The 13,993-nt window shown below is 40.7% G+C and overlaps 1 protein-coding gene across 3 annotated transcripts in view; it reads left to right on the top strand.

Annotated features, from left to right (window-relative positions):
- The window catches only part of mdga2a (MAM domain containing glycosylphosphatidylinositol anchor 2a), a 93,032-nt gene extending 79,856 nt beyond the window's left edge, over positions 1 to 13,176 (top strand). Inside the window, exons 14-18 of one of the 3 annotated variants that reach the window (XR_012766800.1) lie at positions 3,030 to 3,200; positions 3,297 to 3,427; positions 6,516 to 6,615; positions 8,045 to 8,370; positions 11,012 to 13,176. Coding sequence is in view for 1 of the 3 variants with exons in the window: in XM_075448243.1 (XP_075304358.1) it covers positions 3,030 to 3,200; positions 3,297 to 3,427; positions 6,516 to 6,615; positions 8,045 to 8,129; positions 11,012 to 11,072 (548 nt within the window). In the remaining 2 variants the exon portion in view is untranslated. Of the gene's footprint in view, positions 1 to 1,876; positions 1,983 to 3,029; positions 3,201 to 3,296; positions 3,428 to 6,515; positions 6,616 to 8,044; positions 8,371 to 11,011 lie in introns of those variants that run through there. The other 2 variants (XM_075448243.1, XR_012766801.1) reach the window with 2 other exon arrangements.
- The last annotated feature ends 817 nt before the right edge of the window (positions 13,177 to 13,993 follow it).

Consider the following 13,993-nt stretch of genomic DNA (forward strand, 5'->3'; position numbering starts at 1 on the left):
TCCATAATCACCGACGTAGTAGGTTTTTTCTTGGTGGTCATCACCCAGCTTTACCGCCACTAGTGGACTGTAGTGTTCATACAGCTGGCAATGTAGATCATCAATAATGACCTAAATATGATTGCGATCTAATTTTGCTCTACCTAAAACCTAGAGTATACGGCTACATAATAGTTTGTAACACAGAGCCACAAATTAAGCTTCACTCATCATCTAATTACAGTCCTCCAGGGTCTCATCAATATTTTTTTCCATAGCAACACAGTTAGCTCCTGATTCAGGACAATCTTGAGGGAACTTGTTTTTCCTTTTTCTTAATCATGCAGCATTTACTGTAATTAGCCAAGTAACTAAAAATAAGATTTGGTAATTGATTGTAACTTTGCCTTTGCCCTTTCCCTAGCTGACCTCTGAAACCATTCAGTGAAGGGCGAGTTATGTGATGGATTCATGTAAAATAGTGGATCCTGTAGTAGCTGCAGTTTGCACTAAAAATCACCTGCTTGTACAAGTAAGAAAATAATACAAAATGGCACTTAGCATACTTTTCCAGCAGTTGACGTGAGACATTCTTAATGTAATGAAAAGAAGTTTGTCATTCTCCATCCATCCATCCATCCATTATCTTCCGCTTGTCCGGGGATCGGGTCGCGGGGGCAGCAGCTTGAGCAGAGAAACCTAGACGTCCCTGTCCCCGGCCACTTCCTCCAGCTCTTCTGGGGGGACCCCGAGGCGTTCCCAGGCCAGCTGAGAGACATAGTCTCTCCAACGTGTCCTGGGTCTTCCCCGGGGCCTCCTCCCAGTGGGACGTGTCTCACCAGGGAGGCGTCCAGGAGGCATCCTAACCAGAAGCCCGAGTTTGTCATTCTTATCATATTATTACATTAATTCAATATAATTCAGTTCAGTTCAATTGAGTAATACTAATAATCCTCAAGGGGTAACTATATTGTTGCTGTATAAAATATAGTTATAGATAGATAGCAATTCAGAATAAAATAATTGTTGAATAAAATAAAAAAAAGAGATCAATAAAGTGTAACGGAGAGAGAAATGCAGGTGAAATCTTCAGAGATCACCATGGATGCACTGGGGAGGTGTTTTTGTAGCTGGACAACAACTTAACTGATGGTGTCACATCACATAGGTCGGCAGGTAACTCTGTTGTTAGGCAAAATGGGAAAAAAGCTTGCAGCCAACAGTTCAACGTCTGTTTGCAGGCTTTGCCAACGGAGTGTTCTCTCAGTGAAATAAATTTTATTGCCCGTCCAATATTATTGCTGCAATCTCCAAGGTCACCTATTTCATCTGTGTTTGATGTCACATTTCCAATGTCAGTTAAGGAAAGAAATGGAAATGATTTGAAAGAGGTTATAACTAACTGCGCTTTGAATAACGTCTTTTTTACTTAAGTGATTTAGAGTCATCATCACAGATGGGCGATTTTGACAAAACTTAAATAATAAGTTAACAAGCAAGTTTAACGATAACAGATCATCCAATCACATGTAACATTGTTATATTCATGTTGCAAATCATTAATCTAAACAAGAACAAATTTATGCTCTCATGTTAAAGATTATATCCGTATATTGTCTCCATTGTCTCCAGTAGGCCAATAGATTAATTGTGCAGCTCAGAAGGAATTAGCAGCACTTAAGGTGGAATCATTTCCTACGTTTTACTTGATGGATGAGATAACTTTACAAATCAGTCAATACACGTTAAATGTAAATATGACCACTCTGAGTATTATATATGGGTGTATTGCGTGATAAAGAAGGGTAGCAGAGCATACTCAGTGTGCTCTGGATGTGGTGCACTTTGGCATGGAGCCTATTCAGGAATATGAATAACCAGATTTCTCATTTTACAGTGAACATCATATCCAGGACACTGTCTGATGACCTGTTTTCCTGTAGTTCATGAGTGAAAACAGCTACTGAATAAAACAAACAGGAGTGAGCATTCGAGAGAGAAAGGTGAATTGACATTAAACATTATCACTCTGTCTTGGTTGTTTCCGTCACAATATATCTGATCATCATATCCATTTATGTCATAGTACCCATGTTGATAGTTGAGGAAGCATCTCACTGTCCCAGTGGGGATGGAGCTGTTGACACAGAAGTTGATATAGCCTGTCACACACTCAGCCATATCATTGATGCTATTTTCCTGTGGCTCACAGTTCATGCCAGTCTGTGGCCTCAAAGCACCCCTTCAGAGACTTTTCTTTTCTTTTTTCAGCTCACCTTGACCACCTTTTGGTCACATTTTTCTGTTGAATAATGAGTGTGTATGTGGAGTTTAAACTTACCAGGTTATGGTCTGCGTTGCTGAATGGAGAAGGGGCAAAGAGCTGTTCTATTATTTACATAGAATTTTGTTTTCTCTGGTAGAGCAGTTGGTAAACTGTTGGAAAATTGGTGGTACGATGAATGCATTCAAGTGTTTTGTTTGTTGCCTTGTGACAACTAAGCTGATGACATCACAGTCGACATCAGTGGAGGCTGAAGGTATACAAAACTGCACACTTGAACTCTAGGTAGATAACATGGGTGAAAAAACTCAACAAAATGTTTAGAGTGCAGAGATTCACAGTAACATATCCAGGATAACTCCATCTGTTGTTAACAAGCACTGCAGTCCTGGTCAGCAGTCTGTCTGCTCGAATAGTTTGAATGTCAGGTGCAACGTTGTCGTCTGAAATATGCTCCTACATCCATGTAAAACGCTTAATAAGGCATTCCCAGTTTCCCTGCTGAGGCTTAGTCAGTGCTCCAAGTTTGTCCATTTTATTGTCTGGGGACCTCGCACTCACAAGAAGGAATATCAGGTTTGCTTTAATCGTCAGGTTTGTCAGAATGTAGAGTAAGATGTTACACAAAGTGAAGTAGCCTCACTCAAAGTCATTAAAAGTCTGCTCATTGTGAGTGCAGCGCAATCGTGTCCTGTGATTGAGCGTTTGGAATTAATTATTTCCCAAAGCTGTCGTCTAACCCTGACCTGTTTTTGTGGTCTCTTAGGCTTCTATATGTACATTGAGACATCAAGGCCAAGGCTGGAAGGTGACAAAGCCCGTTTGCTGTCTCCCACCTTCAACATAAACTCCAAGAGTTCCACCCCTCTTTCATCTGTCAGCAACAACCCCACCTACTGCTTGGCCTTTTATTACCACATGTATGGGAAACACATAGGTAAGAATGCAACAGGGTGCCATCTGTCTCAGGTGCTGTACATATAAGATGTTAATAACATAAATTCCCAAATAAAACAGTTTCTTTGTCCTGTAGGAGCTCTGAACGTTTTCTTGCGTCAGAAAGGTCGTAAGGTGAAGGACACTTCAGTCTGGAGTCTGAATGGTAATCAAGGTGACCATTGGCGACAGGCCAGGGTCAACATTCACCCAACAACAGCTTTTCAGGTACATACTATATTCAACTAGTGGATAGTTACTGATACATTTACTCAAATGCTAGACAAACTAAAGATACTGGAACTTTATTGGACGATGAAATTTTGTTAAACTTTAAACTGTTTCTCTTTATTATTTAAGTGACAGATAATCCACTTTGCAGTGCTTTGTTCAATTTGTATTGTTCAAATGGGAAAAATGAAAAGTGGACTTTTTTTAAATCAATCGATGGATAGTTGTCTTTTTGTTTAATTTGTAAATTGGTCACGTTCGGATCCTTGTTCTGGTGGTTGACTTTTCACAAAGATAAAAAATATTGCGGTGTTTAGTGATATTACTATATTCATTATAGTTTAAAAAATAATAGCTCCACACTCATCTTTGTGGGCAGTACCCCCCCCCCCTCCCCTTTCAAGCTTGGGTCCTCTACCAGAGACCTTGAGGAGCTTGAGGGTTCTACGCAGTATCTCAGCTGTTCCTAGAACTGCTTCTTCTGGACAGAGATCTCTGATGTTGTTCCCAGATCTGCTGGAGTCATTCTCCCAGTTTCAGGGTCACAGTCGGGCTCCAAATACCACTGGTACCACTGTTTCCTTCATTTCCCACATCTTTAAACTTTTAGAGCTTATCATGTTCCTTTTTCTTGATGTTACTGTAACATGAAATTGCTACATCTGTCACTGCTGCCTTCTTCTGTAGTTTGTCAACCACCACAATGTCCGGTTGGTTAGCTATCACATGGGTATCAGTCTGGATCTGGAAGTCCCACAGGATCTTAGCTCTGTCATTCTCCACTACCTTTGGAGGTATCTCCCATTTTGACTTTGAAACTTCCAACCCATACTTGGTACAGATGTTCCTGTACACTTGGTTAAGGCGTTTCATGTATGCCGTACCTGCCTGCATCTTACACCCCCACCACATTGTACTGGACTGTCTCAGAGGGCTCTTTGAGCAGACTACACCTGGCTGGGGTCCTGTGTGGTGATGTAGATAACAGCCTCTATTGCTGTGCTCAAGGCCTGTTCTTAAGTTTCCATGAATAGTGCCTCAGTACTAACCCTAACCCAGACCAGCCTTTTCAAACCACTGATAGGCTTGTCGATATCAGCCACTTCTTCAATCTGTAGGTGGTACATGCCATGTAGAGGCTTATTCTTCCATGATGATTCTTCCTCTTCCTCCTTGCCTCCCCTTGGTTTCAGCTTACTGAGACACGCACTTTGCAGTTCATCACTGTTGGCCATCTTCCTGATGTATTCCTAGATCTTTGTTGGTTAATCCTGAATAGTGGCTCTGACACTCACTAGGCTCTAGCTTCCCTCCTATTGCGTAGTTCACAATCTCAGGGTGCTGGACTTGAGGTGAAACTCTCCGTGCATTATGAGGAGCTTTCTTGTCTTGATATCAGTGGCTTCTATCTCCTCCTTCTCCACATTATTATGCTAGTGGGGTATCTGGTGACTGAAAAGGGCTTATGTGTTGATGACTCTGACTTTGTTCTTTCCATTTATCTGACTCTTCAAGGCCTACCTTACTCTTTTTAGGTAGTTGGTTGTGGCTGACTTCCTTGTGGCCTCCTCGTGGTTGCCATTCGCCTGTGGGATCCCAAGATATTTGTAGCAGTCCAGAACATCTGCTATGGTGCCTTTTGGTAGTTCAACCCCTTTAGTCACGATCACCTTGCCTGTCTTTGATATCATTCAGCCATCTTTATATAGTCCAAATGACCCAATCCATCTCTCCATCTCTCCCTCCAACTTGCCATCACTCATGAACAAGATACCCAGATACTTAAAAGTGTGAGGCAAGGACTCATCCCCAACCCGGCAAGAGCATTCATCTTTATCCGGTTGAGAACCAAAGCCTCGAATTTGGAAGAGCTGGCCTTCATCCCGGCCGCTTCACACTCAGGTAGGAAAGGGGCGGATATAGCTCAGGAGGAAGAGCAGTCGCCCACCAATCGGAAGGTCGGTGGTTCGACTCCGGCTTCCCCGGGCCACATGTCGAAGCGTCCTTGGGCACTGAACCCCACATTACGTACCAAAGCACATAGTTAGAGACTAAGACGTGCTGTATGAGTGTGAGTGAATGTGGCATGTACTGTTGAATCACTTTGAGTGGTCAGTTAGAGTAGAAGACTAGAAGACAAGTACAGTCCATTTACCATTTAAGGGCGCTGAAGAAGCCAACAGAACCACATTATCCGCATAAAGCAGCGATAGTTCCCAAACCCGACGCCCTTCTCTCCATGACTACACCTTGAGATCATATCCATCACAAACAGGATTGGTGCAGCCCTGGCGGAGTCCAACACGCACTGCAAACAAGTTCGAATTAGTGCCAAGAATGCGGACAGCTCTTGCTTTGGTTATAAAGAGAGGCTGAGTAATGTGATCCCCCTGTAGTTGGAACTCACTCTCCAGTCCCCTTTCTTGAAAATGGGAACCACCACCCTGGTCTGCCACTCAATAGGTGTTGACCTAGACCTCCATGCGACATTGAAGAGGCGTGTCAGCCAAGACAGCCCCCCCACATCCAGAGCCTTTAGCATCTCTGGGCAAATGAGGCGACCCTCTCGCTTACCGGGGAGAACTCCAACGCGGAGGCATTCAGCCGAACCCCGGTTTCCCTTCTCCGGACAAGGTAACTAAATTCCTCTGGTGCCGCTCCATCAAGGTCTTTGAATTTCACTAAGTCTGACCCCTTCCCTGAGACCAATTTGCCATGGGAGACCCTACCAGGGGCTAACGCCGCCGACAGCACAGCTCTCAGGATCATGGGGATACTCAAACCGCTCCACCACGTTAAGGTGGTGATTGTGCGGAGGTGTTTGGAACACTAAAAGGAAAGCCGTGTGTTTCCATGCAAGGTAGGTTCCACCTTTGCGAAGGCTATCTAATCCAAAAGATCACGTTATCCATGCCCGTCTTCAAACTGATGGGTGTGGAGACGATGATCCTGACTGAATATCAAACCATATGTAATAAAGTGCATATGGTTTGATATGTACCTTATTACAAACTGCATCAACTGCATTACACGTAGTTGATCAAGAAAAGTTGAGAAACTGTAATTGCTCTCTTCTTTCTTGTAGATGGTGATGGAGGGAGTCCGAGGCTCTGGTGTCGAAGGAGATATTGCTATCGATGATGTCATGATCGAGGAGGGTGAATGCAAAGACCCTCCACCAAACAGTGAGCACCATCACAGTGTAGCAATAAAGCAAAATACAAAGACACCGTTGCTCTTTCTATCATGTTTTGTTCTCATGAAGAGCTATTAGTATCTTAATACTAATTACTAATATTAAATCCCCTTAAATTGCATATTAATTCATCCTTACTGCTGGTAATACACCAAGCTTCTAAATTTAGGCAGAGGTATTCCTATGAAATACTTTGATTCATCCATTTTTTAACCAACCAAACCTCTCAGAACACCTTTAAGTAAGATTTTAATGGGTTATTGAATTTTACATCCTGACTATAATATTTTGTTTTATTGATTTTATTAAATTCTCTCAAAATTGAGGACTTCAGTCTAAGAGATACAGCTTCTGTTCAGATTTTATTAATGTAAGGTTTACCTTTTGATCATTTTTTTTTCTCATATTCAATCAAACATTACATAAAAAGCCATGTTTATGGTAAAAACCTGACCACTGTCTTTTCCTGACCACATGGCTCTGGTTCTTAAATCTAACCTAGTAGTTTTAATGCCAGACCTAATTCTTGATCTTGAGTTTTGGTTGAACCTAACCAAAACATTGTCATGAACTTGTACTATGACACAGCAGAGTGAATAGTGAAAATAAGAAAACTTAATTAACCAAAATTAAGCTTTATCTTAAAATTGCAGTTCTTTGAATTATTAGCAACCATTAATCCAAGTTTTAGTGAATAGTTTATAAAGCAGTGGTGTTTTTCAATTAATAAAATTATTTCTCAATCTGAATGTAGTAAATATTGAATAGAGAATTTCATAATCAAGAGGAAACGGCTGCTGCATATGGAGTCAAAAAGCTAGATGGATGGAAGTGTTGAATACATTTTTTTTATCCCTTTTTGCACTTTCATTTATACAGTGCTGTGGTAAAGTCTATTATGTTTACATACATCTACAAACACTATATAGATAGATAGATAGATAGATAGATAGATAGATAGATAGATAGATAGATAGATAGATAGATAGATAGGAAATATTACATAGTAATAGAATTAATAATAATATACTAGCTACATATTTAGAGCAGTCTGAATATATCAAAGCAAGGGATTATCTTGGCTCACTTACTCAGAAATGGGGATTAACATAATTACGATCCTGTGGACTTCTAGGAATTTACAAAATCTAAGCATTAAGGTTCCATTTTATTTATTTTTTGTTGTTGTTTGTTTTATTTTTACCCAGAGGCTTACAGTCTCAGACTTTGAAATATCCCAGGATACAACATAAGGCAGATATGTTATGTGGTCTTGCCACTATTTGAAGGTTGAAAAAAAGAAGTTGAATTTTATAAAAAAGTTGATTTTATATCTTATTCCAAAGATTGAAAGTGACACTATTTTCTTCTTTGAAATATTTAATGTATCCTTTTCTCTTTGTTTCTGTCCCACACAGATCTCAGGTCATTTGCCCCACCCTCGTCACACTGTATATGGCAACTTTGCATCACTCTAAGTTTGGCTCTGATTTGCCGGCAGAGGTGACCACCCCCGCCCCACCCCACCCCCACCCCTCATTCCCCACTCCACCCCTCTCCAGTTTGGACACACAACGTTTGAATCCTCTGGTCCCTAAATCTCCTCATCCAGTTTCATCCTTGGTGTCCAGGGCATGCTAATTGTAGTTCAGCAGAGAGTAAAAGCAGAAGGAGAGCCTCAGTTCATCCAAAACTAGAAAAAAGAGAAGACCAAGCTTTCAAAATAATGTTGTTAACTAACTAGGTAAGTAGCTAGTCAGCAGTCCACTCATAAGTCAGTTTGTTTGAATTCAGTGCTAAATGTTGCTAAAACAATATGTCTTTATCTGCTCCAAAAACTATTTACATTGTGTAAATAAAGTCTAAAATGGATATGTTTATATCGGACAATTAACAGGGAGCTGCATAAAGGTCACGGGACAGATTGTAGGATTACTTTGTTGCCTTACACCTCCCCAGAAAGCCGGATTCCTTTAGGATCCATGTGAAGTCAATGATGTCATCAGACGTTGTGTTCTATGTGGATGTCTGTGTGCCTTCCATTTTGTTATTTCAGGGAAGACTTAAAGGATAAGATCGGTTTTTTTACATTGGGCCCTTGATTTCACATTATAACATGATGTTCTACTCACCCCTGCTTGTTGTTGAACATTTGGAGCTGTTCCGAAGATATTCGCGAGGCGTCTGGCTGCTCTCTTGAGATATTGGGCCATGAAACGGTTTCCTATGGGCAAGCTTATACAGGCACAAACTATGCTGTTTATAATTTATTAATTACTGTACACTAGCACTGATAACGTGGAGGTGCGTCGCTTACTTAAAAAAATCCGGGTTACTAATTTTGAATTTTAGCCGAATGAATAAATAGGCAGCAGGTCTGTGGGCTGCCTGTGGCAGTAGCACGACGAGGAGTCAGTAACACCCACTTTACGACAAAAAAATCTAAATTACAATAACCTGGATTTTTTTAAGTAAGCGACGCACCTCCACGTTATCAGTGCTAGTGTACAGTAATTAATAAATTATAAACAGCATAGTTTGTGCCTGTATAAGCTTGCCCATAGGAAACCGTTTCATGGCCGAATATCTCAAGAGAGCAGCCAGACGCCTCTCGAATATCTTCGGAACAGCTCCAAATGTTCAACAACAAGCAGGGGTGAGCAGAACATCATGTTATAATGTGAAATTAAGGGCCCAATGTCAAAAAACCGTTCTTATCCTTTAATCTGGAGTGAGAATGCCTCTTTTTGTCAATTCAGTTATTTTGCACACAAGTGGCACATTCTCCGAGCAGACACCAAGAAGACACAAAATGATAAGAATGAAAAGCTTCTGTAGAACCAGTTCTCTTTGTGCATGTCCACATATTTGACTTCTGGATTGTCTGAGTGTTTATTCATTTTGAACAGCTAATGAACCAGTTACACGGATATTAGCTGTAAACTAGCTGAGCACAAAGTTTTTGTATCCCATCAGTAACACCTGTCCTGTAACAAAGGGGAATGGCATGCAGTAAAAGTCCATTTCATTCTCCTTAAACGGGCCATTTGCTCAACTAATTGGGCTATCCAGCAGCAACAATTAAAATCAATAGCATGAGATGGACACAAACTAGGTGAACACTGAAAACACTGAAAAAAAAAGACTAAAGAAAGACGCACAGACTAAATTAGCCGAGTAAAACAGCCAGAAAATGATCTCCTGTGGTTTTTCTCAGCACCTTCCCTTAGAAATGTATTTTAAAAAAGTTCAAAAGGAACGCGTCACATCTAATCTTCAATTTTATTCTTCGCCCATTCTGATTTTGCACAGACTGGCAGGCAACAGTGGAGAAAAGAACAGGAAGAGACTTGTGGCAGGCAGATCCAGGTTCAGGAAGGGCAGCCATCTGCCTGGACGGTTACCTGCTAATGGTTAAGTCGAGTCGAAAAGCCTCAAATAATCCCACTGCACAAGAATGTCTTCAGAATTCCAGAAAAGCTGTAGCGTTCAAAAACTGATTGGGGTTCTAGAATTCTCCAAGAAGAGTTTGGGCTGAAAAAAAGGTTTGAGTTCCACCATCGATCCATCCGTGCTGTAGCACAAAGCTGCTGTGCTGAAAAAGGCGTAAAAATGAGGAGGAAGTCAGTGATTTGTTGGTTCTGAATACCTACAGCAGCTGCAGTGGCGGTCCGACACTGATTTACGCCCCGGGCGAAACCCGGTGCTTTGACAATTTTTTTTTTTTTTTTTTTTTTTCACCCTCCCGCGATGCTCCCCCGGGCACCTGCCCGGTCTGCCGGCCCCTAGAACCGCCCCTGAGCAGCTGTATGCTACATAAGAGTAGAAAATGTCATATAAGTTGGGTCTGACCAGTGTACGTTATATTACATTAGAGCGCACTCTAAGGATTTTGATGTGTGGCTTGAAATGTTTACAGAAATTCTGGGGTGCGTGTTAGCTGGAAGGCCTGGTCCAGACCCATCATTCAAACCACTTAGGGCTGACCTTCCAAGATGTTTAGCAACTGCACAGAAAGCGTTTCAGATTCAGTTTTCTGTTGCTTGTTTCATTAATGATAGAACACATTTTACCCAACTCTCTGGGTTCGGAGCGCTTCCACGGGTGACCTGTAGCTATGTTCTTCATCTGAATGTCTCCTGTGGAAGTTAGTGTAATCAGGTCAGGAAGGGTTCATGGAGATGGGCAGAGTTTATAAAGTGAACAAACTGACAAACCCGCCCCTCATCTGATTTCAGCTTTATATCGGAACAATTTGACCTTTTTGTCACCAAGTTCAGCAGATTATAAGAGAGGAAATAACAGCTTGAATGTCAATCTTCCTCCCCATCCCACTATCCCAACTCATCATCCCTTTCACACCTCTCCATCATCCTACTCCACAGATCAACAGTACTGTACTGCAAGATGGACAGGCAAACGGCAGTCTTTCTTTCTTTTGAGTGACACAGATACTTTTAAATGTTATATTTTTTTATGATATTTTGATTGTCTGTCTGCGGCAGACAGAGAAGAAGAGTTCACCCTCTGCCATGACGTGAAGTGCCTTCAAACACAGAGAGAAATATTGACCAAGACCTGCTTGTCTTCACAGAAACGCTGTTGGAGATTGCTCTTTCCTAACTATCGGAAAAAAAATAACCAATAATCTAAAATAAATATCCTGCTTTTTGTATGCAGAGGGACAATTTCTTACATTTTCTTTCTTTTTTGAGATGAAAATATTTTATTTTGATTAAATATGAACAAAGTGAATGGCTTTGAAAAAGAGACGGCGACGAAGGGTCCCTGGCCAGGTAAGAGACTCTGAATACGGACAAGAAGTTCTCCTACTTATTTAAAAAGTAAAAGAAGATTTCACCAAGATTATTTTATGGTCTGGGACTGGATATGTCAAAATAAAAGGACTTCCTGTTGGACAATCTTTGGCTCTCACCCAACTGGATTCAAGCATTGGGTATTTCTGAACTGTGTTAGTATTTCATCTTAAGAAGATTCATAAGGTGGTGCAGACTTTGAAACTCCATGACACCTTCAGTTACCTTAAATTAGAAAATCCGCCGGACCTTTGGGACACCAAGTGTGATGTGAAATCAAAGCTGACATTGGTCCTGTCATATAAAGATAGATCAACTTTCAACCCTTCTCATATCTTTAGTTCTGTTGTTTCCAACCAGGGCAGAGGTGGTCTCAGTCGTTGTTTGTTATTTCAAGATTTGTGTAAAAACTGAAGAAAAATATTCCATTTGAAGAGTGATTTATTTTATTTATTTATTTCACATTGTTGGGAGACTGGAGGGTGGACAGGTTTGACAGACTTCATGCTGGTAAGATAGTTATTTTAAAGTCAATGGCAAATATAACAAAGTCAACCTGAATATTAAAAAGAATCATTCAGATACAAATGTGTAGAAAGGCATTCTGACAAATTTAAAGATTCATCACTGACCATGGAAAAGAAAAACTAGATCAAACATTAGCATGATAAAGATCACTATGTTGTTAGAATTCTGAGCGAACCAATCCCGAGTCAGAAAGTGGAACAGCCCACTGGTCCACTGCATATTACATTACACTTAGCTGACACTTTTTATCCAAAGCAACTTACAGCTATTTAGATACAGGGTATTGGTTACAGCCCCTGGAGCAATGTGGGGTTAGGTGCCTTGCTCAAGGGCACTTCAGCCATGGATAGAGGTGTAGGGAGAGGTAATGGTGGGATTTGAACTTGCAACCCTCTGATCTTAAGTCCACCTCCCTAACCACTAGGCCACAGCTGCCCCATAAAAGATGCACTTTGCTACAGTTACTCTGTTGCTGAGTTGATGCGATTGAAGTTTGTTTTTGTCAGTACCTCAGCATCCTACATCTCCATAATCTGTCTCTGTGATGGCATCCACTCGTCCAGATGGGGACTGCAGAGCACACGAGCCTGAGACTCATCCTGTTCACCGACCCCTGAACTGTTCTACGTCCCTCCTGCTGGGGATTCCCTCCTTAATACTGCGCTGTCACTCTCCAGGTTGGGATGGGTGATAAAAGTACATGGTTAGGTTTAGGTTTTATAAAATGCATGGTGGGACAATTACAAAAAACGAAATGGCTGCAGCCGCTGGGTTAGGCTCAAACTCTACATCCCTGAGAGTGATGAAGTTGGATAGCTTATGGAAAACAAATCACTGAATACATATTTTACTACTGATGGGTTGCAGTTCTCATCATGTGACATTAACGCTGCATTGCAGAAAACAACAGCCTATGGACAGTTTGCCATTGGATTGGGACACGACTATGTTTTGAAAATGTAGACAAACTGATTGATTAGATGTTTTCTGGTGATATTCAGCTGTTTTAGATACTCCAACAAATAAAAAGAAGATTAAGTTTTAACTTGCATCATGAGGACATTTTATTTTTAGTTGTTACCTTTAAAGTTAGTCATAGTTAATTTTTTTGTTTTGAGCAATAATTCTGACCTGGTTTTCATTTTATCCTGAAAAGATATAAAATTGATTTATTTACCTAATTTCATTTATGAATTGAATTGTTTTTTTTGCCGTTTAGTAAAATTGTATCATTGTAACAAGGAGCCTACAGATCTTGGTTTGTATATTAATAGTTTTATAAAAAATGAAAATAGTCTTGATGATGGTCAGCTGTTTGTTGTCATTTTGAAACCACAGAGTTTCTCAACATTTGAATTCATATTATCCAAAAATCCATTCAAGGACACAATACAAAGGTTATATTCGGAATTTTTAGAGAGGCATTGAGAACCACATTTTTAGGTACAAACACTTTGACAAAAAAAAAGAAAAGTAAATGAGATTGAAAAGGACCTTGTTAATGGGCTGAATGGGCTCCCTAACAGTGGATTAAGCAGGTATATAAAATGGATGGATGGAAATTATTCCTGACCAAAGGAAAAGTTCAATTAAAGTTCTAAAATAAGAACATTCATTACAGATTATCACCACATAAGGCCATTGCAGTGCGGAGGAATGATGTCCTAACTGGTCTTTTTTTGCAGCGGAGATGAAGAAGCTTCTGTGGCTGATCACACTAAACACGCTCTCACTGCGTTGTAGAAAGGGTGTGCAGTGTTTTCCATTATGTTGACAAGTTTGTGCTTCATTCTTCTTTCTACAACCAGCTCAAAGAGCTCCAGACAAGGCCCCAGCACAGAGACCGCATTTGTCAGTTGAGTTTTATTTGAACAGAGTTCCAGAGAACAGAACCATAATAACTGAAGGTGCCATGAGCTGGTTTAGAATGGATTCTTGTTTTGGTGAGGAGACCTTTACTTGATGATCCTAAGAGCTGGAATAAGGGCGAATGGACTTCTTCTTGGATCTTGAAGACGTTTC

The sequence above is a fragment of the Odontesthes bonariensis genome, chromosome 17 (assembly GCF_027942865.1).
Source record: "Odontesthes bonariensis isolate fOdoBon6 chromosome 17, fOdoBon6.hap1, whole genome shotgun sequence".
NCBI lineage: Eukaryota > Metazoa > Chordata > Actinopteri > Atheriniformes > Atherinopsidae > Odontesthes > Odontesthes bonariensis.